General features: G+C 51.0%; 9 protein-coding genes across 9 annotated transcripts; 3 read left to right on the top strand and 6 right to left on the bottom strand.

Annotated features, from left to right (window-relative positions):
* Positions 1 to 396: 396 nt before the first annotated feature.
* On the bottom strand, positions 397 to 1,831 carry BO88DRAFT_468480 (serine protein kinase; the record flags this gene model as incomplete). The annotated part of the gene is made up of 6 exons (XM_025711563.1): positions 397 to 755; positions 812 to 939; positions 1,000 to 1,215; positions 1,269 to 1,588; positions 1,662 to 1,722; positions 1,780 to 1,831. The coding sequence occupies 6 exons, from the start codon at positions 1,829 to 1,831 to the stop codon at positions 468 to 470; spliced, it is 1,065 nt and encodes a 354-aa protein (XP_025567595.1). The 3' UTR covers positions 397 to 467.
* A 202-nt stretch (positions 1,832 to 2,033) lies between these two features.
* BO88DRAFT_380549 (CobW domain protein) lies at positions 2,034 to 3,399 on the top strand (the record flags this gene model as incomplete). The annotated part of the gene is made up of 1 exon (XM_025704535.1): positions 2,034 to 3,399. Exon 1 carries the CDS (start codon positions 2,254 to 2,256, stop codon positions 3,397 to 3,399), a length of 1,146 nt encoding a protein of 381 aa, XP_025567594.1. The 5' UTR covers positions 2,034 to 2,253.
* On the bottom strand, positions 3,394 to 4,847 carry BO88DRAFT_401375 (type III PLP-dependent enzyme). The gene has a single exon (XM_025705823.1). It carries the CDS (start codon positions 4,806 to 4,808, stop codon positions 3,798 to 3,800), a length of 1,011 nt encoding a protein of 336 aa, XP_025567593.1. The 5' UTR covers positions 4,809 to 4,847; the 3' UTR covers positions 3,394 to 3,797.
* Positions 4,848 to 7,369: 2,522 nt separating this feature from the next.
* Positions 7,370 to 8,559, bottom strand: BO88DRAFT_401373 (uncharacterized protein). Its single transcript, XM_025705822.1, has one exon. The coding sequence runs from the start codon at positions 8,066 to 8,068 to the stop codon at positions 7,607 to 7,609; it is 462 nt and encodes a 153-aa protein (XP_025567592.1). The 5' UTR covers positions 8,069 to 8,559; the 3' UTR covers positions 7,370 to 7,606.
* A 271-nt stretch (positions 8,560 to 8,830) lies between these two features.
* Positions 8,831 to 15,377, bottom strand: BO88DRAFT_380542 (MICOS complex subunit MIC60). The gene is made up of 6 exons (XM_025704534.1): positions 15,184 to 15,377; positions 15,003 to 15,117; positions 13,343 to 14,946; positions 12,023 to 12,800; positions 9,209 to 11,974; positions 8,831 to 9,159 (listed from the first exon to the last, which is right to left on the bottom strand). Exons 1-6 carry the CDS (start codon positions 15,313 to 15,315, stop codon positions 9,113 to 9,115), a joined length of 5,442 nt encoding a protein of 1,813 aa, XP_025567591.1. The 5' UTR covers positions 15,316 to 15,377; the 3' UTR covers positions 8,831 to 9,112.
* Positions 15,378 to 16,290: 913 nt separating this feature from the next.
* BO88DRAFT_331443 (Rab family GTPase) lies at positions 16,291 to 17,233 on the bottom strand (the record flags this gene model as incomplete). Its single annotated transcript, XM_025702676.1, has 5 exons — positions 16,291 to 16,638; positions 16,702 to 16,893; positions 16,978 to 17,004; positions 17,065 to 17,084; positions 17,164 to 17,233. 5 exons carry the CDS (start codon positions 17,231 to 17,233, stop codon positions 16,291 to 16,293), a joined length of 657 nt encoding a protein of 218 aa, XP_025567590.1.
* Positions 17,234 to 17,546: 313 nt separating this feature from the next.
* Positions 17,547 to 20,398, top strand: BO88DRAFT_440932 (putative phosphoinositide phosphatase (Sac1)). The gene is made up of 3 exons (XM_025709837.1): positions 17,547 to 18,012; positions 18,075 to 19,810; positions 19,863 to 20,398. Exons 1-3 carry the CDS (start codon positions 17,805 to 17,807, stop codon positions 20,037 to 20,039), a joined length of 2,121 nt encoding a protein of 706 aa, XP_025567589.1. The 5' UTR covers positions 17,547 to 17,804; the 3' UTR covers positions 20,040 to 20,398.
* BO88DRAFT_104800 (uncharacterized protein) lies at positions 20,057 to 20,846 on the bottom strand. The gene has a single exon (XM_025701226.1). It carries the CDS (start codon positions 20,665 to 20,667, stop codon positions 20,263 to 20,265), a length of 405 nt encoding a protein of 134 aa, XP_025567588.1. The 5' UTR covers positions 20,668 to 20,846; the 3' UTR covers positions 20,057 to 20,262.
* Positions 20,611 to 22,767, top strand: BO88DRAFT_357615 (tetrahydrofolate synthase). The gene is made up of 3 exons (XM_025703769.1): positions 20,611 to 20,836; positions 20,903 to 21,040; positions 21,120 to 22,767. Exons 1-3 carry the CDS (start codon positions 20,744 to 20,746, stop codon positions 22,521 to 22,523), a joined length of 1,635 nt encoding a protein of 544 aa, XP_025567587.1. The 5' UTR covers positions 20,611 to 20,743; the 3' UTR covers positions 22,524 to 22,767.
* The last annotated feature ends 81 nt before the right edge of the window (positions 22,768 to 22,848 follow it).

The raw sequence follows: 22,848 nt of genomic DNA, 5'->3' as shown, positions 1-22,848 counted from the left end.
TCCTCGGGGCTTTCGGGTGTGGCAGGTTGGCGCTGGCGGGCGGCCTTGGTTGGGGGGACTCGGGGAGGGTATCTAGGGGCAGTAGGAATGGTTCAGCCTTATAGGGTGGTTGGAGTTAAAGATAGCGTGTTTCGAAGGATGTGTGTCGTTTTTCTTGTTTGGTGGCTTGATAATAGTAGGGCCGTGTGGTGAGTAGGCTAGGAGTGTGTAATTATTACAGCTACTGAGTTTTATACTCTTGACTGCGATGAGATCAAAATATATCCCCTGGTAAATGACTTAACTTCATCTTAAGAATGAAAATAGAGCCTTAGATTTCTGCTAAAAATAATACTTACATAATAATATTCGAGTGGAGCTTATACAATGAAAGATAAATACCGGTTCATATGTTGATGCTTTTTCACAAAAAATAAAACTTCATAATACCGTTCATACTGTAAATACACACAGTAACAGAAGATCCTTCAATATCTATCCAACATGAAAGAAGTCCGAAGTAGCTCTTTTGCAGATAAACGTTCGCGGGGGTCTATCTGCAACATAAGTAGAAGGAACGAGGCGAGGCTCTCCGCATTCTCGGCACCAAAATTCTTGGGTAACCGTTCGCGTAGGTATTTTGCAAAGTCTACGTTCTGGTTGTTCGAACCGAGTCGTTTCTCAATATGAGTACAGTGGTCGTTGTCCATCTCCTCTCGTGTGATGCCGAACGTGTCCAGAGGAAACAGTGGCTCATTCGTTACTATTTCGAATATCTTTACTAATATCAGAAGGAACGTATATTTCAAGAGAGGGATTGGCGTCGACATACCAAACATCCCAATGCCCAGATATCCAGTGAAGTATCAATGGAAGTATCCCGGGTATGTCTAATCAGCTCAGGTGCGCGCAAGCCCAAGGGTGTCACTGGTTTTTCATCACAGCGTTGAACATATTGAGCTAGTGTAAGCCTCAGTGAAGCTGTCCAGACAAGATTCGATACAGACATGTGTATCTTACCTCCGCCAAAATCCCCAATCCTGACCTCCAATGTTGAGAAATGTGCATCACTCAACTGGCCTCTTCGCCTTTGGCTAGGCACCAAATACTCAGGAGCGCTGTCGTCTACAGTAACTCCTTCCAACCACTTAACGGGATTGAACTCAGGAGGTTGTAACAACGCCTCCATGTCTGTACCCCCAGCAACTGAGAACAAGATATTCGCCGGTTGAAGATCTGCATTAAGCTCATTTAGGAATCTGCATACATAACCTGATGCATTGACATACCACAGTGTACAATACCTGACTGATGTAGAAAGTCAAGTCCCATTGAAAGATGACGAGAAACAGCCCTAATATAGCCGATTTCACGCGGACTTCCAATGATTGTCATTGCTGCCCCGTCGGAAATCATCATGGGCAAAACAAGACACATGTGAGTTCCATTCGGACCTGTATGATAGAAATGGTCGAGTAGTTCAATTACATTCTTCTTTCCAGGATGATCTATATTGGAATCTGAAAGCGCAAGGAGGATAGAAAGCTCCCTGTTGTTGTCTTGGGATGCTTCTGCTTTGAGTATTTTCAGTACAACTTGCTGTGAGTCTCTGTTTAGATTTTAGCAACAGTTTCTTCCCATCTATTATCAGCATATGTGCTTTGCTGTAGAGTAGCGCTAACTTTAGTTGATCTCTCGCTAGCCAAACCGTCGAGTATTGGCCATAAGCTAGCTTCCCTATGACTTTATATCTTTGATGGAACACATCGTGGAGATGAACGGGGTGATATCATCCTTGACGATATTCTTCAACAGGCTCTACGACATCGTAGATCCTTTCGAAGCGGCGCATTTCTTCTATACTGCTGAGGGAGTAAAATGGTAAGTATAAAAGGTCTTCCCGGAATAGTCAGTTGTTGATTAAGTACTAGAGTAGTTTTTAGCCTGTCTTGTCAGGCCACAACATGTTATCAAGGGAGTGGATACGGCTAAGGGCCTTTAATGAATAGATAGTAGATTCTACAACGAGACTCCCACGTGGATGTCTGAGGCATCTACAATCCCACGCCAGATCTTATATATTACCCGATTCGTCCTAGCGTGCCCCTCCACCCCCCTCCGAATCTTTACTCCGGCTTCAACTTCAACATTTAATCCCACTACCTCTACACCATTCTTTCCGTCTTTCTTTTCCCTTACATATTATTGATAGACTTAGACTTAGACTTACCCTCCCTATCACCACCCTCATATATACCGAAAACACAAAACAAAATGGCCCCCATCCCCATAACAATCCTAACCGGCTTCCTGGGCAGCGGCAAAACGACCCTCCTTCTAAACCTCATCCCGCAACTCCCCCCAACCTACCGCCTCGCACTCCTCAAAAACGAATTCGGCGATGTAGCAATCGACTCGCAACTCGCGTCCACCTCCTCGATCAGCGGCGTCCGCGAACTCCTCAACGGCTGCATCTGCTGCAACCTCGTCGGTCAGCTCAGCGATGCGCTCTTCCAGCTCCTTGACGAAGTGAAGCCCGACCGCATTGTGATCGAGACATCCGGGTCCGCGTTCCCCGCGACCCTAGCAATGGAAGTCAATCGGCTTGCGCGCGAACACCCGGGCACATTCAGCTTGGATGGAGTGATTAGCGTGATTGATGTGGAGAATTGGGAGGGGTATGAGGATACGAGTTATACGGCGAAACTGCAGGCGCGGTATACAGATCTGATTGTGTTTAATAAGTGGGAGGCGGCGGGGGAGATGAAGTTTGAGATTTGTTTGGATCGGGTGGGTGATTTGGAGGTTGAGACGCCGTGGGTGAAGAGTGAGAAGGGTCGGGTGGATAAGGATGTGTTGTTGGGGATTGACGGGGCGTTGTTTGGGGAGGAGGGGGTGGATGGGGTGGATGGGCATGGACATAGCCATGGAGATGGGGAGGGGCATAAGCATGAACATGGACATCAGTCCGAGGTGGAGGTGCTGTCGGTTACGTTGAAGGCGAAGGAGGACGGGGCTGTGGTGGACACCAAGGCATTGGTGGAGAAGCTGTTGCGCGCGGCGAACAAGGAAGAGGTGTATCGGATCAAGGGCGTCATGCGGTGCTCGACTGCTGCGCCGCCGGCTGCGTCGGAGGAAGAGGAAGAGCAGCAGAAGGCGGGCCAATCGGTGGCTGTGGATGCGGATGGCCCGGCAGCAAGACACTATATCCTGAACTGGGCCTTTGGGCGCTGGACGTTCACGCCATCTGATATGGTGGCCGAGACGGCCGATCCTACGGTGGCGGCTAGAATTACCTTCATTCTGGCCCGGTATGAGTCGGGCAAGTGGAAGAAGAGGCTGGAGGCGGGTGGCCTGGTTCAGGTCGCGGAGGGAAGTATTAGTGAGGGGGCGGAATTGGTGGTTGAGAGACTGGTCTAGATGGGTATGTTTTAGACATGTCGTTGCTTTCTGCCAAATCTAGAATTGGGCCTGATGCAGGAGCTGGCTCTGCATCGGATGACCTGTGGAATGCGGGGTTGGGCTATGTATACATGAATCTATGATGACAGTGTAGGGCGATAGAGACCAGGATAGACTAGAGGTAGACATGACTCTGTCTGCAATGAAGATAGGTGAAACCCATTTAAATGGACTAGGCTAGATGGCCATATATAGACGCTTCAGTAATCTGCACACTGAATTTCGACCCGAAATCTACTCTAAAAGCACACGAACACATTTATTAACAAAGCAGGTCAACGAGCGACCTACTAAGTAGAGCAACATATAGGTACCAAACACAGAAGCCAAAAAAAAGATATCAAACAATAGTAGATCTAGTACTCGAGGAGCGCAGAAGCCCCGGCTTCGCTGGAGATGTAAATCACCTCGTGGTTGTCCGAAAAGCCGTTGAAGCGGGTCGCGCTACACTTGGTGTAGGCTCCCATCTCCTCGAAGTAAAGCCAATCTCCAACTTCCAGCAGAGCTGGCAGCTCAATGCGCTTGGAGATAACGTCAATGCCGTCGCAGGTCGGTCCCCAGATGGAGTACGTGACACCCCCCGAAGTCGCAGCATAAGGGGAGTTCGCGGCCGATGCGCAGGTCAGGACCTGAGCCACGGGGTGCTGGTGGTCAAAGATGATGTTGGAGAAGTTTCCATACACCCCGTCGTTGAGATACAGCATATAGGCGTCGTTGGTTGGGTCCTCCGGGTCGCGCACCTCACGGCGAGCGATGATGTTGGCTGCCAGAGTGAACGCATTGGCAACATAGTAGCGACCCGGTTCGGCAATGACCCGGATGCTGGGCGGAAAGTAGGTGTCCAACGCCTCGCTCAGAACGCCGGCAAATTTCTCGAACGTGTCCTGAGAGAACCCTCCGCCGACATCCAAAGTGTGCAGTTCGTGGCCAATCTCTGCGGCTTGGTCGAACACGAGGCGCGCGTCCTGCACGGCCTTCAGGAAAGCCTTAGGATCCTCAGCACCCGATCCGACGTGAAAGCTCACGCCGACAACCTTGAGCTCGAGCTGGTGCGCCAATTCGAGGAGCTGGCGAGCAACGTCCAGGGAAGCTCCGAATTTCATGCTGAATTGGCACAAACTGTTCGAATCATCCGTGAGGATGCGCAGATAAAGCTCAGCGTCCGGGTAGTTGGCCTTGATCTTGTACAGCTCATCGGCGTTGTCGAAAGTCATCTGCTTGACGCCCACCTGGGCCGCGTAGCGCAGATAGGACTTGGTCTTGCAGGGCTGCGCGTAGATGATGCGGCTCGGGTCGATGCCGGTGTCAAGGGCCATGTCGATCTCCGCCTTGGACGCACAATCAAAACCGTTTCCGAGTTTAGCCATGAGGCGAAGGATCTCCGGGTCCGGGTTGCACTTGACCGCTATTGACTCAATGTTAGCCGCTGTCACGAACCCTCAGAGGGACACCCAATCCTTACCGTAGAAAGGCCGAACACGGCTCAAGTTCATTTTCCAGCGCAGATGCTGGCGGTAGATCTCCCCCATATCTGCCACGTAAAAAGCGTCCTCCTCTCCCGGCGCGCAGCTGTCCACATTGACCTCGGCTGCGCGCTTCTTCAGGATGTCCAAGACTAGTTCCTTGGCAGCCAACCTGGATTGCGATATATCGTCCCCTCCATGATTGCTGAATTGACCATGATCCCAATTGAGATTATGGTCTTGTTTCTCCTGGTAGTATTTAGGAGTGCATACTTCAGCAGGTACACAAGCAGTCGGTGCCATAACCATGCGCGCTGCGACGGAGCACGGAATAGGTCTTTGAAAAAAGTAAAGTAATAAAAAAAAAGTTGAGTGTCTTTAACGCGACTGCGTGTTAGGGAGGGCGAAAAGATTCGCAACCGAAGTTGACTGGACCAAGCCTCCTAGACCCTTCCTCCTTGAGAGGAAGAACCTTCAGAGAAGTCCTATGCGGCAGCTCAAGAAAAGAGGGGATGAGCGGCGTGGGCGTCAGGAGGTTAAAAGGAGGAGCACCGAACGGAAACACGGGAGTCGACACCAGCAGGAGGGGGAATGTTGTTAAGAGTGTCGCGGGGACGTCTCGGAGATACAATGTGACGAAGAACGAAACGCGAGGCTACGAGAGCCGTGGTGAGCTTGGAGCCTTTGGAACTGGTGGATTCCAAAGGCCTAGAAAATGCGACGTGGAAAGATTGAGTGAAAGATTGGGAGAGGGAAAAAAAACAAGGTTTTTTCCCAATAAGAAGAAATCTGACGCGACCAGCCACTGATCAGCAAGCTTGTATGACAGCTCCAACGAGAATTGAAAGAGGTTGCGAGATTTAATTTCTGGGTCCGGGGGGAGGGAGGGGGAAGGGCAGGAGGTGAGAGGTGCGTGCAGAGTTTTAACGACTTGGACGCGGAGGTTAGGGCAAAGGGCACGGCGTCAGGCAGACACCCGGGGGTGATGGGAACGATCTCGATGAGTCGATAATACGAGGAAGGCCGAGCGCTGCAGGTAACCCAGCAAGGAACGAAAGAATGGATGAAGACTTACCGCAATGGCTCAATGTGCACGGGGGAACGCAACAAAGGGACGATGCAGACGAAGTCGAAGAGAGAAAAAGCAGCGACAGAATGGAGGAATGAGAGAGTGGTTCTCGTGGGGGGGGAGATTACGGCATCTCCCGAATCACCGTGCCCCTCTTCCGTCACCGCTCGGTACGGTCATGTATAGTATGTATAGTATGTATCTTACCTCCGTCTCTACTTCGCCCTTCCATCATTATTTCCCTCACCTTCAACGTACCCCGGAGTGGATCTCTGCCCTTCACACAGTATGATTACTTTTTTTTCTCATCCCACCAGTAATGGTTGACGTGGTCTCAATCTTGCTGCCTGTCTCCTGTCCCATGGGAACCTGGCAGATCGCCTTGACCGTTGATTCGGCCTGATGCCCTCCCGATTTTCCCTCAACTTTCCAATAGATCAGTCCCTGAAGATCCGTCGTCTGAATCCTGGACCTACGGACAATTTACTAGTGTACCAGACAATTTGAGTCACTTTTTTTTCTCGAACCACATGCCTCTGCTTATCACCAGAGGACGGCTGCATCTCAGCACCTGCCCCCCGGGATGCGTCATCCGTACTATCTAGATCGATGGATGCTACGCCGTACTTCCCGCGCGACTGGCAAGGAAGACAAATTAGTGGTCCCTCGGTTCTGAAGAGAGAGGACCGGGCAAGTCCTTCCCGCGAGCTAGAATTTGAACCGGCTATACCAGGTCGTACATGGGTAGTATAGGCCCGGAACAGACTGTTCCTGGTTTCGCCACTTAAGCCTGTTTCTTGGAAAGTGCGGCATGACGCGCTGCCGTCCGTCTTTCTGATGCCCGTCTTATTAGCCGCCTGTCCATTGGCTCAGAAAGCTTGACCGCCGTGGCTCATTGGTCGGCAGTATTCTATTCGTTCCACCAGGGCGGTGACAGACCCTGATCTACAGTCATGTGGCACGTGATGGATATCCTATTTGCACCACCCATCAAGATCAATGTTACGTCCTGGATTGTCCAGATGATACTAATAGGTATTGCTTATCATATAGAATTGTATCGTCTTCATGTCTTATAATGCTATGTAGCCTTATACCAGATTGAGTCATGAGTGGCAAACGAACTATCACTAGCGATCCGTAAGTTCGTCCTACTGTACTAAATATATCTCAGCTGGAGGCACGGATCATGGGATACGACCAGCAATCTTACTACATCATGTGGTAGAGCACTGCCTACTACTTAGTACTAGCATGATCGTATGGACCAAGACATACTGACTAAATCTCACCGACTGCTGATTTTAGTGAACTGATAATCGCAAAAAGCAGAAAACAAAGATATCAATAGGTTCGATATCCCTCAAGCATAAGGCTTTAGAAGGAGACATTGTCACTATTACCACTACTGTACTATCACAAAAAGCCCAAAAATGAACAATCACCAACTCCAAGATCACACCTCCTCAAGCCACTAAAAGACAACATAACCACATAACTCATGTACTCATACAATCATATCCATAGCAGCCACCAGAAGCGCTGCAAGTCAATCCAACCCAATGATTCAAATAATCTCAGATAAACAATCCGAACGGAACCAGCCGTTCAACCCCAACATGCACCCAAACAATCAACGCCTCACCCCAATCAAAGGCCACCGCACCTTGCTCGGATCCGTCTCAATCTTGCCGCGCTCACGAGTCGGACCAGCCAACTGACCACTACTACTAACACTTCCAGGGTTGAGGCTAGTACTACTCCTTGAGGACATCGTCGTCGTTGTCGAACAAACACCACCACACTTGGCCGACCATGCATTCATATTCGCTGGACGCTTGCCCTTGTCTTTGTTTCGAGATTGTTCCGCACCAGGACGGATAGTAAGTTCGTTTAGAGGATCCTGTTTGAACTCCTGTCTCTTCCAGCTGTTTGACGACTGGTCAAATGTCAGTGCCTGTGCAGGGTCGAACATCAGGGGGACCAGATCTTGGTGTTTGCGATGCTGTGCATTTGAACGCCTAAGCCCTCCACTCACCGCGGGATTTGCCTTGTTGGCATTCAAGTTGAATTTGCGTTGTGACGGTAGGGACATGTCCGTAGGGGGCTAGTAAAAGATGGTTGTGGTTATGATTATTGTTGGTATATTTGTTCAGTTGGTTGGGAAGGATGTAGGAGATAGGTAGGTAGTCGACGGAGAGTATAGTAAGAGAGTGGGGGAAGGGAGTATAGAGGGAGAGATGTGATTATCGTTGACGGTGGGATTTGAAACAAGTGCCAATATTGCATGGGTTGTAAGATGCTAACACGAGGTGGGGGCTGGAAAGGTTTCCAACTGTTTATATGTTGTGAAGCCAGAGATATTGGATATGAGCTGAGGCTCGTTGGGAGTTCTCCTTATGTCAAAACAAAGAGTAGGCTTACGGTCAATGTTTCAGTTTGTTGCGGCTTCTTCTTTTGTTTGAACCGGGGTCTGCTGCATGGGGACGGCATGCTTGGACCGAGCAGGAAAATGGATTCGAGGAACAGGGGCCGGGCGAGAATGTTATATACGAGTGTATGATATTCTATCGTCGTCACGACGATGACCGTGGACTGGTGAAGAACTCCCAGTTATCAATGAAAGGAAGTGAGTTTCAGTTAGACAGCGTCACCTGATCCGCAATCTGGAAACACTACCATGTATATCGGCAATCCTCTACTGTGAGATACAAATCCTTTTATTCTCAGCAACTATTGTCCTTTCAGGACAGGAAAGGACCGCTCTGGCCATACTATGCTAGAGGGGATACAATGACGGTGTTTACGGCACAATACCGTGGACAATTGGCTATCTACGCCACAAGTTTCATGAAGACCAAATTAAAGTAATTATCGATCATAAAAAGCTATATAATACAAGAATTGTGAAACGGATAACCGTGATGTAGAAAAGAAAACAAACGCTAGGAACATGTAGAATCCGACAGGGGTATAATAACGAGGAAACAACAGCCTTTCTACTCAATTTGTCGCATTCACAGCCACAAGACCCATCTGACACCTGAAAGAACACCCCGAAAAACGCCTCGCAAGATTTTGAAAGCCATCACAATTAGCCAAACCCACCAGAGCATACCAACTAATGCCCATTCGAGCATCACAAACCCAGTGCGCCGTACCCAGCGCAGCCGGCGATGACGCCTCCTGACTCCTTTGTCGAGGGTATCGCTCAGCTGTTTGACAGCAAGCGTACTAGTGGTGTTGAGTTGAATGCTCAAGTCCTCCGCATCCTGTGTAGCTGCCTGAACACGTGGGGAAATCGTCTCATTGACGATATCCTCGAGCTTGTTCAGTTGTGATCGTAAAGGAGACGAGACCGAGCCAGAGAAATTGTCTATGGATTGTTGGAACGAACGATGTGTTTTCTCGAAGCTTCTGAGCAGGCCCTGTGCGGCTACATCGTACTCATAGAGCCGACTTACTTGAGGTACGGAAGCATCCGTACCAAATGTGCGCCGAAGGAAGTCTGGTGGTGGCTGCCGCACACATTCTGCTCGGCGGGTGATCTCTCGAGCTTTGATTCCCGAAGAAAGAAGAAGGGCTCGGGTCCGCTCAATCTCGCGCTTCCCCGGAACACCAACAACAAGCGAGCTAGATAAGCTGCGGTTAGAGATACTCCAGCTTCTTGACTCATTTGCCAGTCTTGGGCGTTTTTCCTGGGACGATGAAGTAGTGTCTGCTCTCGCTTGAGCAAGACCTGTGACAGGAGGCCTTGTCAAACTGAAGGGAACACCGACATCTCTGATGTTACGCTTTCTGAACTGTTCTGGCACAGTATGAATATCAGGGCCAAATCGTAGTTTCTCATGACGGGTTGCTGGCGTATGGAGAGATGTAGAAAACCCGCCCACTTCTCTCTGTGAGTCCGTGATGTCGATGTCAGCACCGGCATCAGCACCGGCCTTGGAAGGACTGCCGTAGACAGGCGATTGATGTTCTTCTAATCGATCATGCCGAGGTGTGGAGACAAAGGGAGACATAGGAGGCACATTTGCCTTCGAACTGATCTTCTCAAGGTTCCTGCGTGAAGTTCGATTGGTATCGTCGGAGAACGTAGGAAACCGGCGCAAAAGAGACTTGGCGCCAGACATTCTATCACCTCTAGCTTCTTCGGGGTCATCAGGAGGATCGGAAACAGAACTACTCGTGCTTGAAACGGAAGATCTCCGTGACTGGGCAACGGTATCCTTTTTAAGTATTAGATCCCCTACTTTTGACATTTCGTTGCCCACTTTCTCTGCGATCTTCCCAGGGCCTTTGAATATTCCACGCAGCTTGGATTCGCCCTGTACTGCGTCTTTGCGGTTTTGTGAGTTGAACTTCGATGGGTCTTCCTGAAATACTGAAGGGATTTGATCGGGAAGCGGGCTTGGCTCCAGCCTTCCACCTTGGGAAATACCCTCGGGATGCCCAGTTGAAGTATCCTTGCGCAAAGCCGCCGAATCCAGGGAGCTATCATCTGCAAGATCCTTTGCCCGAATGTTGCTCTTACTCCGCTCATGCCGAGCACCAATAGCACGTGAGAAGCGGCCTTTTGTAGGCGACGGCGAACGGCTTGCCGGTGGGGATAGATTGGAGGCGATACTTGGAAACATGCCGACCTGCGCATGGAGCTCGGGAGACCTGCTTTCTGCAGTTGATAAGGTTGTCAGGGGGTCGTAGCGGTCATCGACACTTGGAATTGAGGATATAGAACTTCGCTTTCCCTCTGACCGGGCCCAAGTAGGAGATCTTCCGGTCACATAACGAGGAAAAGTGTCATGGGTTGGCGTCAGTCTGGTATCCATGGCGGTGTCATATTCTGAGAGCGCCTCAGAGGCTCGAAGTCGTGAGGCGCCGGGCAATGGGGACACATCCCTCTCAGAGGACAACGTATTATCCATTGGCGATTCCCGGTACAGACGTCCCTCAGCACTAGAGATGCTCGAAGAGCTACTTGATAATAGGCCGAGTTTATGCCTCTTAGAGCCTGTCATTTTCCTTGATGCTTCGGTTCCATGTCCACTACGTCCAGAGCCGTGGAACCTGTGCCGACGCCGTCCACGCCCGACTCTATTGAATTCTGTCGCCAAAACTGAGCGCGAATCAGACAAGGAGGTACGAGAAGTGGGGTGTTCCGAGTCTAGCGATTGCCGATTATTCTGTAGCTGCTCCGGTGGTTCAATGGGCGTCTGATCATCATCAGGAGTGATGAGGATCGAAGGATCTGGGTAGAGATTATTCCCATCTCTATCAACAATCTTACCCTTATTGTGCCTTTCCTCAACCCATGCGGCATCGAAAAGGAACTCTGCTGGGTCGATGACCCAGTCTGATCGTGGCCTGCGTGCTTTGACACTGCTAGCTCGGCTAGCACGCCTCAGACTTGAAGGAGGAGAGACGGCAAGATGATCAGGTTCGTCTACCTCTGCACGCGGCGTAGCATCTTTGCAATTATGAAACGATGGAAGCCGCAGACATTCAAGGGGACCGTGCGGCTGCTGGCTGTGTTCAGCTTGCACCGAATCAACCCACTGATGTACCTTCTCCGTATCGTACCACCCCGCTGCCTCCGTGTCTATTGCACATCGCTCACGGAATCTCACTTTGCGATTGCGAATACACTGAAGAGGATTGTAGACCCGGTGTGATGTAAAGCCACTGCTATGCACAGATGTTGAGTCGGTATTTTGATCGTCAATCGGCTGCAGAGGAGGAAGGGAAGGGAGTAGTCGGAGATATTCCGAAAATAGCTCAAAATGGCGACGAGCTTTTTCAGCTCGAGCAAGTGTGCTCTCTGAGAAGCCCTGCGGCAAGGGTTCCGATCCAGCGGAATGTGGAAGTAAACTTGCCACTGAAGATGGCGCATGTGTCGACGGTCCGCCCAGTTGACTGGAGTCGACTATTCTGGTATGATCTTCACCCTGTGCTTGTGTGACACTCTGGCCATGTTGAGAGCTGCCATGCCCCAGGTCGGTTACTGGAACCGACGCATGTCTACCAGTGTATGGAGCGGATGTTTGACCACCTGCCAAAGCCCATCTACCTCCCGAAAGACGAGTTGAAGCAGAGCGACCCAGACTATTCCTTTTCCTTGACTCGCTGAGATTCAAGGCAAGATTCACTATCTGGAGCGAATCCCTATCAAGACCTACGGTGTCCTGATTGTCCGTCTGCTTGGTATGCGACTCCTGCGAAGCCACATCCTGCTCCAGATTTGATGAAGCAGCAGTCTCCTCCGCTGTTGTGGGTTCCGTATGCTCCGTATGTTTGATATGCTCTGCCTGGTCTACTTGGGATACCTTCTGCTCTTTATGCCGAATCCAAGGGAATCGTGATCGCTTCTTCGGAACTACCAGTTCAGGTTCGGGTGCTTCACGCTTCTCCTTGCGGCTGGATTCTGAGCGGCGAGGGAGGTATTGGCTTGCACGCAAGCTTTTCGACCTGGGTAGAAAAGATGAATCGACTAGGAAGCCGCCGGAGCTGGCCGTTCGGCGTTGGGCCCGGCCTCCTTTATCGCCATCCCGAGAGCTGCTACCGAGAGTGCTGCCCTCTAGCTCCCCGCTCGCTCGTCCCTCGTTCATGTGCGCGCCCCTTTGTCGGTCGGAGTTATCATTAGATGTATTGTAGCGTGTGTGGTAATCTGGCTGTGTCTCATCGGTCTCGGGCATAGGAGGTGTAGGTGGATAGGATTCATTGGTCTTCGGCGACATCAAAGCTATGGTGACGAAGTGGTCCGTCCCGCGGGATAGGAAAGGGGGCAACGTCCACGAGGAAAGGCCGACATGGAGATATGCGAGAAATCGCTAGAATTCAGTCATGGCTCCTGAAGAAAAACAACCATCTAGGAAAGCTAATCTGGACACCCCCTCGTCCTCGTCGTCCAGATGTGGTCTGACGATCGCTACTTCATCAGTAGGCAGCAGGTGCATCATGCGCCGCGGCCCACGTGGAACTGCAAACACAGCAAACAATCCCCATCAATATTAAGCATTCCCCAGACTTGATTATCAACTCTATCAGATAGCTGACAAGATGCTCCACTCCACACATACATGGTGCAGCAGTGTGATTCTTTAACAAAACAGTGCTTAAAGCTTCCAACTAGTATACAATATACAAAGGAAAATATCTAGCATTGACTCTAACAACGCAGGCGGACAACTAGAGGTACAAGTCCTGTAGATAGGAGGCATGAGGTACAAGAAAGCTAAAATGATGTCGGGAGAATTATTCTCTACTCAACCCTCAAACATTGTAAACGCGCCTCGGTTTCAATCACCTGTAGATAGAATATGTCAGTTCGATATCATTTAGACGGACAGGAACTTTTAGGCGGAATCCTTACCTCCAGAGCTTGCTTAACTTCCAACACTCTGCGAACATCCACAAGCCAGTCCTTGCTCAGAATCTTGGCCCATCCCGAAAGACTGTTCATCTCACGAGCTGCAGCATCGAGGTTTCCTTCTTCCAGAAGGCTCTCGGTCCGGTACAGCACACTCTCCACATCGTCGCTGCCGGCAACAGCATCCTTCTTGAACATGACCTTGCTCAGAACAACGCTGGCAGCGTGGCTAGCGATACCTGCATCTTCGGGCAGAAGGCTGGCCTTGCGCACCTCATCAGCGACACGACGGAAGCGCTCAATGATCTGAGAGGTCGAAGGGATTCCACGCTGGTAAGCAGCAGGGTTAATAGAAGAGATGGCTGCCTCAACAACGGGGTCCTCAGCGGCCAATTCCTTCACGGCGACAAGCTCGCGGACGAAGGGGCGAGGAACGGCAGAGCGATCAACAACGGAGCGCACGGCATCAACAGCCACCTGGAGTTGTTGGGTCCTGAGGTTGCTGTCAATGACCTCTCTCCAGCCAGAGGTCAGCTTCTCCAGCTCGCTGACATTGGCGGTGAGTTCGTTCAACTTGCTGAGACGGCCTTCGCGTTCACGCTCCACGAGCTCCTTGACTTCGTGCAGGTACTTGCGGTTAAGCTCAATGGCTTGCTCAACCAGCTCGTTCTTGAGGCGCTGTTCGGCCACCTCCTGAGCCCTCTGCAATTCGGTTCTGATCTTCTCCTGGTAGGCATGGGCCAACTTTTCACGCTCAGCCTCAAACTCCTCACGGTACTGGGCGGCATCGGCGGCACGCATTTCGTCAAAACGGCGGATGAGCTCGCGAGCAGACTCATCGAAAGTAGCATGGGCCTGTTGAATCTCCTCCTGAGCGGCACGACGGGCCTCCTCGCGAACAGCGATGATCTTCTCTCCAACCTTCTGGAGTTCCTCCTTAGCCTTGGCCACGGGCTGAGAGTACTTGCCGGAGTTCTCATCAGCGCTAATGACGGTAATCATGTCGTTGAACGTCTTCACCAGCTCCTGGACGATCGCTTCATCTCCCTCGTTGACCTGGGCAAACTCGAGAGGGGTAACAGCAGGAATGGCCGGTTGTCTGGGTTCCTCCTTCTTTTCAGCAACCTTGGCGGCCTTCTCCTCCTTGGCCTTCACTACAGCTGTGGTCTTGTCCTCGGGCTTAGCGGCGGCGGGCTTGGTTTGCGCTTCGGAGCTCTTCTGAGCCGGAGCAGCACTCATGTGGGGGCCCTTCTGGGAAACATCTGCTCCCGAAGTCTCCTCCTCGGCGACCTTCGAGGTAAGTCCGCTCTTGCTTGGGATGGTGATCTTGTTTCCCTCATCCCTTGGGGTCGGGTTAAGGCGGTTCTGGTTTCTCAAAGTGTTGGGGAATCGACGGTAGAAGTCACGCTCTTCGAAGTAAAGAACACTCTCCTCACCATAGGGAATGTATTCGGTAAAGAAATCGTGGAAGTTATCGAACTTCAAAGCCAGGAAAACGCCGCCACCGTATGCGAATCCGGAGGTAAGCAGCAGGTAGAGAAGGAATCTGCGGAAGCGTCCACCCTTAGGAGCTGGGGTAGGAGGAGTAGAGGGAGGGAGAGTGGACTCTGTCGTACATCAGCACTGGGGAAGCTTGCGACTCAACTGATCATAGCATTCGTACCTTGTCCGGTGGATGATGGCTTAGGGACGGTCTCTGGGGGAACAGCAGACTCGGAAGACGGAGTAGCGGGCGTAGGAGCAGCGGTGGTAGGGGGCTTAATATCGGCGAAGAACCTCTGCAGAGAATTGAGACGAGATTAGTTAGGATGTCTATGACTCGACTGCGGATGCCGTCACCGTACCTGACCTGAAAGCCGGCTGCTTGCTCCGGCTCTGGACAGCCATTGGGAGGCGGTCCGCTGACGAGCGGAGGACAGCAGCAACTGTCGTCCCGGTGCAACAGAAGAGCGCAGCATCATGGGCCGCACTACCATGGAGATGAGCGCTGAGAGCTGGCTTAGTTGAGGGGTTGGTGTTGATGGGAGTGAAAACGCGGACCGGAATTGGGATAGGTGCTTTTACGATCCGCTCCGATCCTGCACCGCCAAAGAGTGGCTCAGCTCGGGTCACTTCGCACCGCCCGCGCCGGCTGTCCGGATAGACCGAGCTAGCTGTCTTATCCAATGCTGCAGGACATTATCTTGTCCACCAACTAGCTTTGTATCAATTGTAATAACTAGTTATTTTATGTTATGAATTTTATCTGATTTCCGCGTCTACAAGTTTCACCATGCTTCACTCACCCACCATGTTTCTGTCACTGGAATTAGTAGATGGCTAGTTCAGATCCGATGACTGAAGGTGAAGTATTATATAGGCATAGCATACTGAGAGTCTCAGGAAGAACGACAAAGAAAAGTAAGAAATTGACATGAATTCAACCCATTCAGAAAGATACAGACGCCAGGAACGAGGAAGCAGAGACACAGAGAACAACGCGGAACAAAGAAATCATAGGTCCATCCCTGTGGCATAATGTCTAGACAGTCAAATCCAACCGTGCCAGTACAGTATTAAGCTCTCCCTCCACATCCAATGACGGTATTTGAAAATCTTCGTCTTGTCAAACCAGTGTGCAGTGAGAAAGACTGATGATGACTGGATAGATCATCATGTTCAAATCCGTGGGAATGATTGAATCCCCTGGGAAGCAAGAGACACCTATACGACGCCGGTCGGCCAAAGTTGCAGTAATCACGGCACCATTAGAGAGCCATAAAACAGTCTTGTTCAAAGTCGCTGACGGGTTGCACACTGTTGCCCAGCGTGCCGGTTCACAGTCAAGCTAGAAGACACACGTCTCCTGCATCTAACAATAGCCCATGCGAAAGGAGGAAAGGAGAAAGAAAGGTGGATTAGATCGAGAACTCGACACACAACAGTTAGTTAGTATACGCCATTTGGAAAGCCTAGCAATTGCAGGAACCGGCACCCTGGGTACCGGGTGCTTCAGGCCGCAGATCGACACCAGGACGGGGAGTTGTGCGCAAGTTTCGAGGACCTGCCTGGTCAAGAGGGAGCTTCTTCGCGATTGCTGTAAATAGTTCCTTAACGTTCGAAGAGGTCTTTGCAGATGTCTCGAAAAATAGAAGACCAGCTTCACGTGCATAGGCTTCGGCGTCAGCCGTAGGAATGGCCCTCTTGTCCGGGCTCTCCGTCACGAGATCGAGCTTGTTTCCTGCAAGGGCGATGACAATATTCTCGTTTGCCTGACGCTGCAATTCCTTCACCCATGACTTGGCCTTGTCCAGCGACGACTGCTCAACGTTACGATTAATTAGTTACCGTAGGAATGGAGGGGGTCGAGCCGGGAACCATACAGCCTGAGTGATATCGTACACAACGACCGCGCAGTTTGCGTTCCTGTAATACATGGGAGCCAGAGACTTGTATCTCTCCTGGCCGGCTGTATCCCATATCTCGAACTTGACTGTCGTACTTTCGTCCAGGGAGATGGTTTGTGTGAGGAAGGCGGCGCCAATGGTCGACTCGCGGTAATCATCGAATTGATCCTATGCAGTGTTAGCCCCAGTAAGTCATCCGGAAGGTGGTTCCCTTGTAGAAAAATTTCCGGAAATATGGACAACTTATCCCACCTTGACGAATCTCAGTACTAGCGAACTCTGTGGAGCAAGATAGTCAGCGACCGCTATTTAGGACCCTGAAAATTACAAAATCCCAACCTTTCCGACTGCGGACTCTCCTACATAGGGCGAACGAAAACAACATGTCAGTACTTTTGACGCATACTATAGTGGGGCCAATAACAGGGGGAGACCAACCCAGCAATACAAGCTTGAACTGAGCGAACCTGGCCCCGGGACGGGCGCCTGCTGCGGCTCTGGAGGCCATAGTCGATATGGTCGAAAGAACAACTTTCACGAGAAAAAGTCAAGAGAGAATAGCGCCGACGATATAAGCACAAAGGGGGGAGAGCTGGATGAGGTGGATAGATCGAGATGAAGGGAGGAAACAAGTATTGGAGGCGGACTCGGGATGCTGGGAGGTTTGATGGCGGCCTGTCGGTGGTAGATGACGAAGGGATTCAGCCACACCTGGCCCAAGCCGACTGGCCGTTCTGCGGGGCGGTGTGGCGGCCCTGGCCGATTCCGTCCGCGCCAGCCTTGCTTATCACCACCAGCACATGCTGGCACAACGAGGTGCTGTGAGGTACCTCCGTTTCTCTTGCTCCCGAGCCTCCCTGGAGATCATCCCGGGGTTCCCTGAAATTACGTCTCTGCCTGTTGTTCATTCGTGCCTCTCACCTTCCGTTCCCTTTCACTCTTCCCCCATCTCTCTTGCGCAATATGCGCTGAATTTTTCCAACACACTCTTTCACCCTCCCCTGATCTATACTTCTTTTTTTAGTATCTCTCCCTTCTTCTGAGCTTCTTCATCCCACGTAGTGGGTAATCGCCCAACAATGGCTGCCTCCGTTCTTCCGTTTCGCGACATCAATTTGCACGCTGCCTCCTCTCATTATGCCTTCACTTCACCCTCATCCCCTAATGCCCCGACACTTGTTGTCGAGCGTCCGACCGGCGACTTGCGCCTCAGTAACGGCACCCTCTCCGGAGCCAAGCGCATCTCCAGTATTGCAGGCATTCTGGGTATTATCAAACTGAAGCTCGGTGAGTCCATGTTAATATCCCCTCTTTTCCGTCTGCAGTACACGCCATACTAATTTGATTAGATAAATACATTATAGTCATCACCAAGGCCCTGCCCGTGGGGCGCCTACGCGGCCACATGGTCTATAAGGTTGCGGCGACCGAGTTCTTGCCTCTGCGTGAGCGCTCTCTGCACGACTATGATGAAGATACCTATCTGGCACTGTTGAAGGAGCTGCTCCGTACGGGACCTATGTACTTTTCCTACGCTCTGGATATCACCAATAGCTTCCAACGTCAGTCGCAAACCGACCCCAACCTTCCTATGTGGAAACGAGCCGATGATCGATTTTTCTGGAACCGTTTCATTCAGTCCGACTTGATTGACTTCAGTCTGGGAGAACATGATGTTACCGGGGTGCGCTACGGACCACAACCTGGAGTTGACCCGTATATTCTGCCTGTTATGTTCGGAATGCTTCGCATCACGCCCGCAAAAGTCAAGTCCACTTCTTTCACATTTGCTCTTATAACCAGGAGATCTAGGTACCGTGGTGGGACAAGGTATTTCTCCCGCGGTATCGATGATCAAGGCCACGTGTCCAACTACAATGAGACTGAGCAGATTGTTATACTTAATGATGCGACGGGGGGTCTCTCTGGATTCTCTGGAGGCCAGTCCCTAGCAAAGGACAAATTGGGTGGCTCAGCGCAGGACCTTCAGGTCATGGCGTTTGTACAGACCAGAGGAAGTGTGCCCGTATACTGGGCCGAAGTCAACAACCTAAAGTACACACCGAAGCTGCAGGTCCGTGGGGTTGAAACTGCCGTCGATGCTGCTCGTAAGCATTTCGCTGAGCAGATCCGTGTCTATGGCGAGAACTACCTGGTCAACCTTGTGAACCAGAAAGGCAGGGAAGAGCGTGTGAAGACTGCCTACGAACAGCTGGTTCGCATTCTTGTGTCGTCCTCTACCGATAGCACCGAAGCGGATGAAATAACGTCGGAGAAGGTGCACGCGGTGGAGCCCGGGCTCAGGCAGAAAGAGTTGGACCGACTCCACTACGTATATTTCGACTTTCACAATGAGACTAAGGGTCTCAAGTGGCATCGTGCGGAGTTGCTGCTGGAACGGCTCATGGACGGTCTAACACGAGGCGGTTATTTCCGTGGAGTAGAAAATCCGGGTGCTCCTGGTGGTCAATTAGATACACGCTCCGCGCAGTCTAGCGTCGTCCGGACGAATTGCATGGACTGTCTGGATCGTACAAATGTCGTTCAGAGTATGCTGGGACGTTGGGCTATAACACGCCAGCTCGTTGACGCAGGAGTTTTACAGCCTGGAGAAGCAGCGAATGATGACCGCGACTTCGAAAACCTATTCCGTAACATCTGGGCAGACAATGCTGATGTTGTGTCCAAGGCCTATTCCGGTACTGGAGCGTTGAAGACCGATTTCACCCGGACTGGCGAGCGCACTCGCGCTGGTATGCTGCAAGACCTGAACAACTCTATCACACGATATGTACGGAACAACTTCATGGATGGTCCTCGACAAGATGGGTTCGATGTCTTCCTGGGCACCTATCTTCCCCCGAACTCCACCCTTGGCAACATTCAGCTCTTCCTGGATCGTCGACCACTCATCATCCAGTCTGTTCCGTATATCTTTGCTGCTGGAGTCTTCTTGATCACGGTAGCCGCCTTCACGAGACGCTTGCCCGACTCCACCGTGTGGCCTCTGCGCTTATTTGTTCTTTTCTGGTTCATCGTCAGCGCCTGGTGTGCACGTTTTATCCTTGCTCACGGAATGCTCTATGTAAGACTTATTGTCCTCCCTGCTATGTCCACATACTGACCCCACGAAACAGGTAAACTGGCCAAAATTGAACACACCTACAGCTGGCTCTGAGGGGTATCAAGATGCGCTCATAAAGGCTCGGTCTGATCCTATAGTCGGCCAACTACTCCCTGCGAGGAGGCACCAGAGAGGGTACAGCAATGCCCGGCTGGTGTTCCTCGAGGAGGGCAAAACGAGGATCGAGTAATCTGTCCCACCGTACTTTTCATCCACCTCTTCAACAAAACTAAGCATGTTACATGACCACTACGTGTTTCTGTACATTTAGTGTTGCTTGCTTGTTCACTTGATTTTAGATCCGTTTACGTTGCTTCTTTCCCTCTTTTATTATTTCATATTCTGTTTCCAAGTTCTGGTCCCCGGCCTCTATTTCTTATTATTACTTTTATAGAAGACCGTCAACCCTAATGTTATATTCTCGCTGATGGTCGCGCCATTGGCTGTTCAAGTTTTACATTTCGCCCGCATGAACTAGAAAGCAACAAGTAATCTGAACATACTACCTCTGGGTTACATCGTGGTCTGATTTCTGCTTCCAGCTTACACATCACATGATGGAGGGGTGGCTTCTTTCTCCCAGTAGTCAGCGATAACCGGCTCATCCGTACAGTTTTGGTGATGAAAATGACACTTGACAATGACTTAACTATCGCAAATAATAGCGGGACGGCCCACAAAGAACCATAGTGGTCAAGTTGATTTGCCGGATAACTGGGTCGTTTAAAGGTAATCGGGCTTAGCGTCATTACTGCCGGCAGCTCAGCTGAACCTCCATAAGCCAATTTAATCGGAGCAGCAGGTCTCTCTCTATTCATTGGTACCGGTGTGGTAATCGACCTGCAACCCCTCAGTCTCGAACAAGGCACGTGAGCGGGTTCTTACTCGACCCTCATGAGGGGCATTCGACCATTTTCTCCTTTCTACAGGTCTTGTCAGTTGCGTCGACACTTCTCTTGTGCCACAGTCATGTCCCGCAATTATGAGGTACGCGCACCTCCGGTCGGAGGCCGATGACTCAAATGACTGCATTACCATTCTAACAGAACGCAGGCTGCGATTGCGGCCCTCAACTCGCTGCAAACCAATTTTGCGGTGGTTGAGGAATTGAGGAAGTCGGTGTCTAGGAAAGACATGAACCTACGCTCCCTTCCGGAGACCGTAGAGTGGCTTCGACGCATTGGCTACCAGGTTGGTACCACCTTCCACAGCAGATTCATAAGCCAGGAAGCCTCGTCTGTCATTACTAACATGACACCCTATACTATAGCCTTCGGACCTGAACCAAATAAATCCTATCCACGTTGCCGGTACCAAGGGCAAAGGATCGACGTCGTCCTTCATCTCCTCTATCCTGTCCCAGTATACTCCTTCTGGATCCGCGGATGCCCCCTCGCGCAAGCTCAACAAGGTCGGACTTTACACCTCACCCCACCTGCGATTCGCCCGCGAACGTATCAAGATCGATAATACTCCACTCTCCGAAGAGAAATTCGCCAAATACTTCTTTGAGGTATGGGATAGACTCGAAGAGGCCGCGCAAAAGGCGGGCGAGGATCCAACAAGCCTACGAACCAAGCCGCAATACTTCCGGTACCTGACTTTGATGGCTTTCCACACCTACATTAGCGAGGGGGTAGACGCTGCGGTCATCGAGTGTGGTATTGGTGGAGAGTACGACTGCACAAATGTGATTGAAAAGCCAGCTGCGACTGCGATCACTAGTTTGGGCATCGACCACACTGCCATGCTCGGTAATACCATTGAAGAGATCGCTTGGCACAAAGGTGGTATCATTAAGCCTGGTACTCAAGCGTTCAGTGCGCCGCAGCCTCCAACCGCAGAGAAGGTTCTATACGAGCGCGCAGCGGAGAAAGGCACTCAGCTTGAAATAGTGAGAGGCCACCCCGATCTCACCACTACGGGAGATGTAAAACTCGGTTTGGCTGGTGATTTCCAGTATACAAATGCCGCCGTCGCCGTCGCTGCAGCTGCCGAATTTCTCAGAAAGGTCGGGGTCGAAGATGTCCCGTCGGACATCCTTTCCAAGCCCTTGCCGCCAGCATTCCGCCAAGGGTTGGAGTCTGCCCGACTGGGAGGTCGCTGCGAGACGCGCCATGAGAAAGAAGTCACCTGGTACCTTGATGGAGGCCATACTTTGGAGAGTATCAGGCTTGCTGGTCAATGGTTCGCTTCCCAGGTACAAGCCAATTCTTCGTCTACTGCAGCCGCGAACAAAAAGCTGCGCGTTTTGATCTTCAACCAGCAGACTCGCGATAGTAATGCTCTTGCTGAGGCTTTACACGAGACCTTATCTGCAGCCTTGGGCGCGGAGCAGCCGTTCACTCATGCTCTTTTTTGCACGAATGTCACCTACAAGGATGCAGGCTACCGTCCTGATCTGGTTAGTATGAACACGAATGCGGATGACGTGCAGAGACTACAGGTCCAGAAAAGCCTTGCTGAAAAGTGGCATTCGATTGATCCCCGCACCGAGGTCAAGGTGTATGGAACTATTGAAGAGGCTGTAGACTTCGCTAGGGAACTTGCGACAAGAGAGAGGGGACTTGTAGGTCAAGATGAGGCTCCTGTCATGACCTTTGTCACAGGTAGCTTACTCCTTGTCGGAGGGTTCCTGGATGTGATTGAGACGAAGCCCGCCCAGTACAACTGAATGTGTTTGCCCAATCTTTTTCTGTTTGTCTTTCATTTTTCTGCCTCACCATGAGGTTTCAACAACGATTCTGGTGATACCCGCTAGCCAAGGCTGGTGCCTTATTTGCATGATTAATAATCCGATGATGTCGAGATAGCATTAGAAGGGGCGTCTGATATCTTTCAACAAAGCTGTTATTGTCTTGTGTATATACTAGTATGAAACAAAAACAGCGTGGCGGTGTTGTGGAACCCAAAGAAAGCTTCACTGTAGTAGTGTTTATCACTAGTAGTGTATGGAAATGGCTGCCATTACCGCGGCAGTGAGAGCAAGCTCCTCCCCG

This window comes from Aspergillus vadensis (genome assembly GCF_003184925.1).
Source record: "Aspergillus vadensis CBS 113365 unplaced genomic scaffold BO88scaffold_2, whole genome shotgun sequence".
NCBI lineage: Eukaryota > Fungi > Ascomycota > Eurotiomycetes > Eurotiales > Aspergillaceae > Aspergillus > Aspergillus vadensis.
The sequence above is the reverse complement of the archived record's forward strand: the minus strand, read 5'-3'. Positions and strand labels throughout refer to the sequence as shown.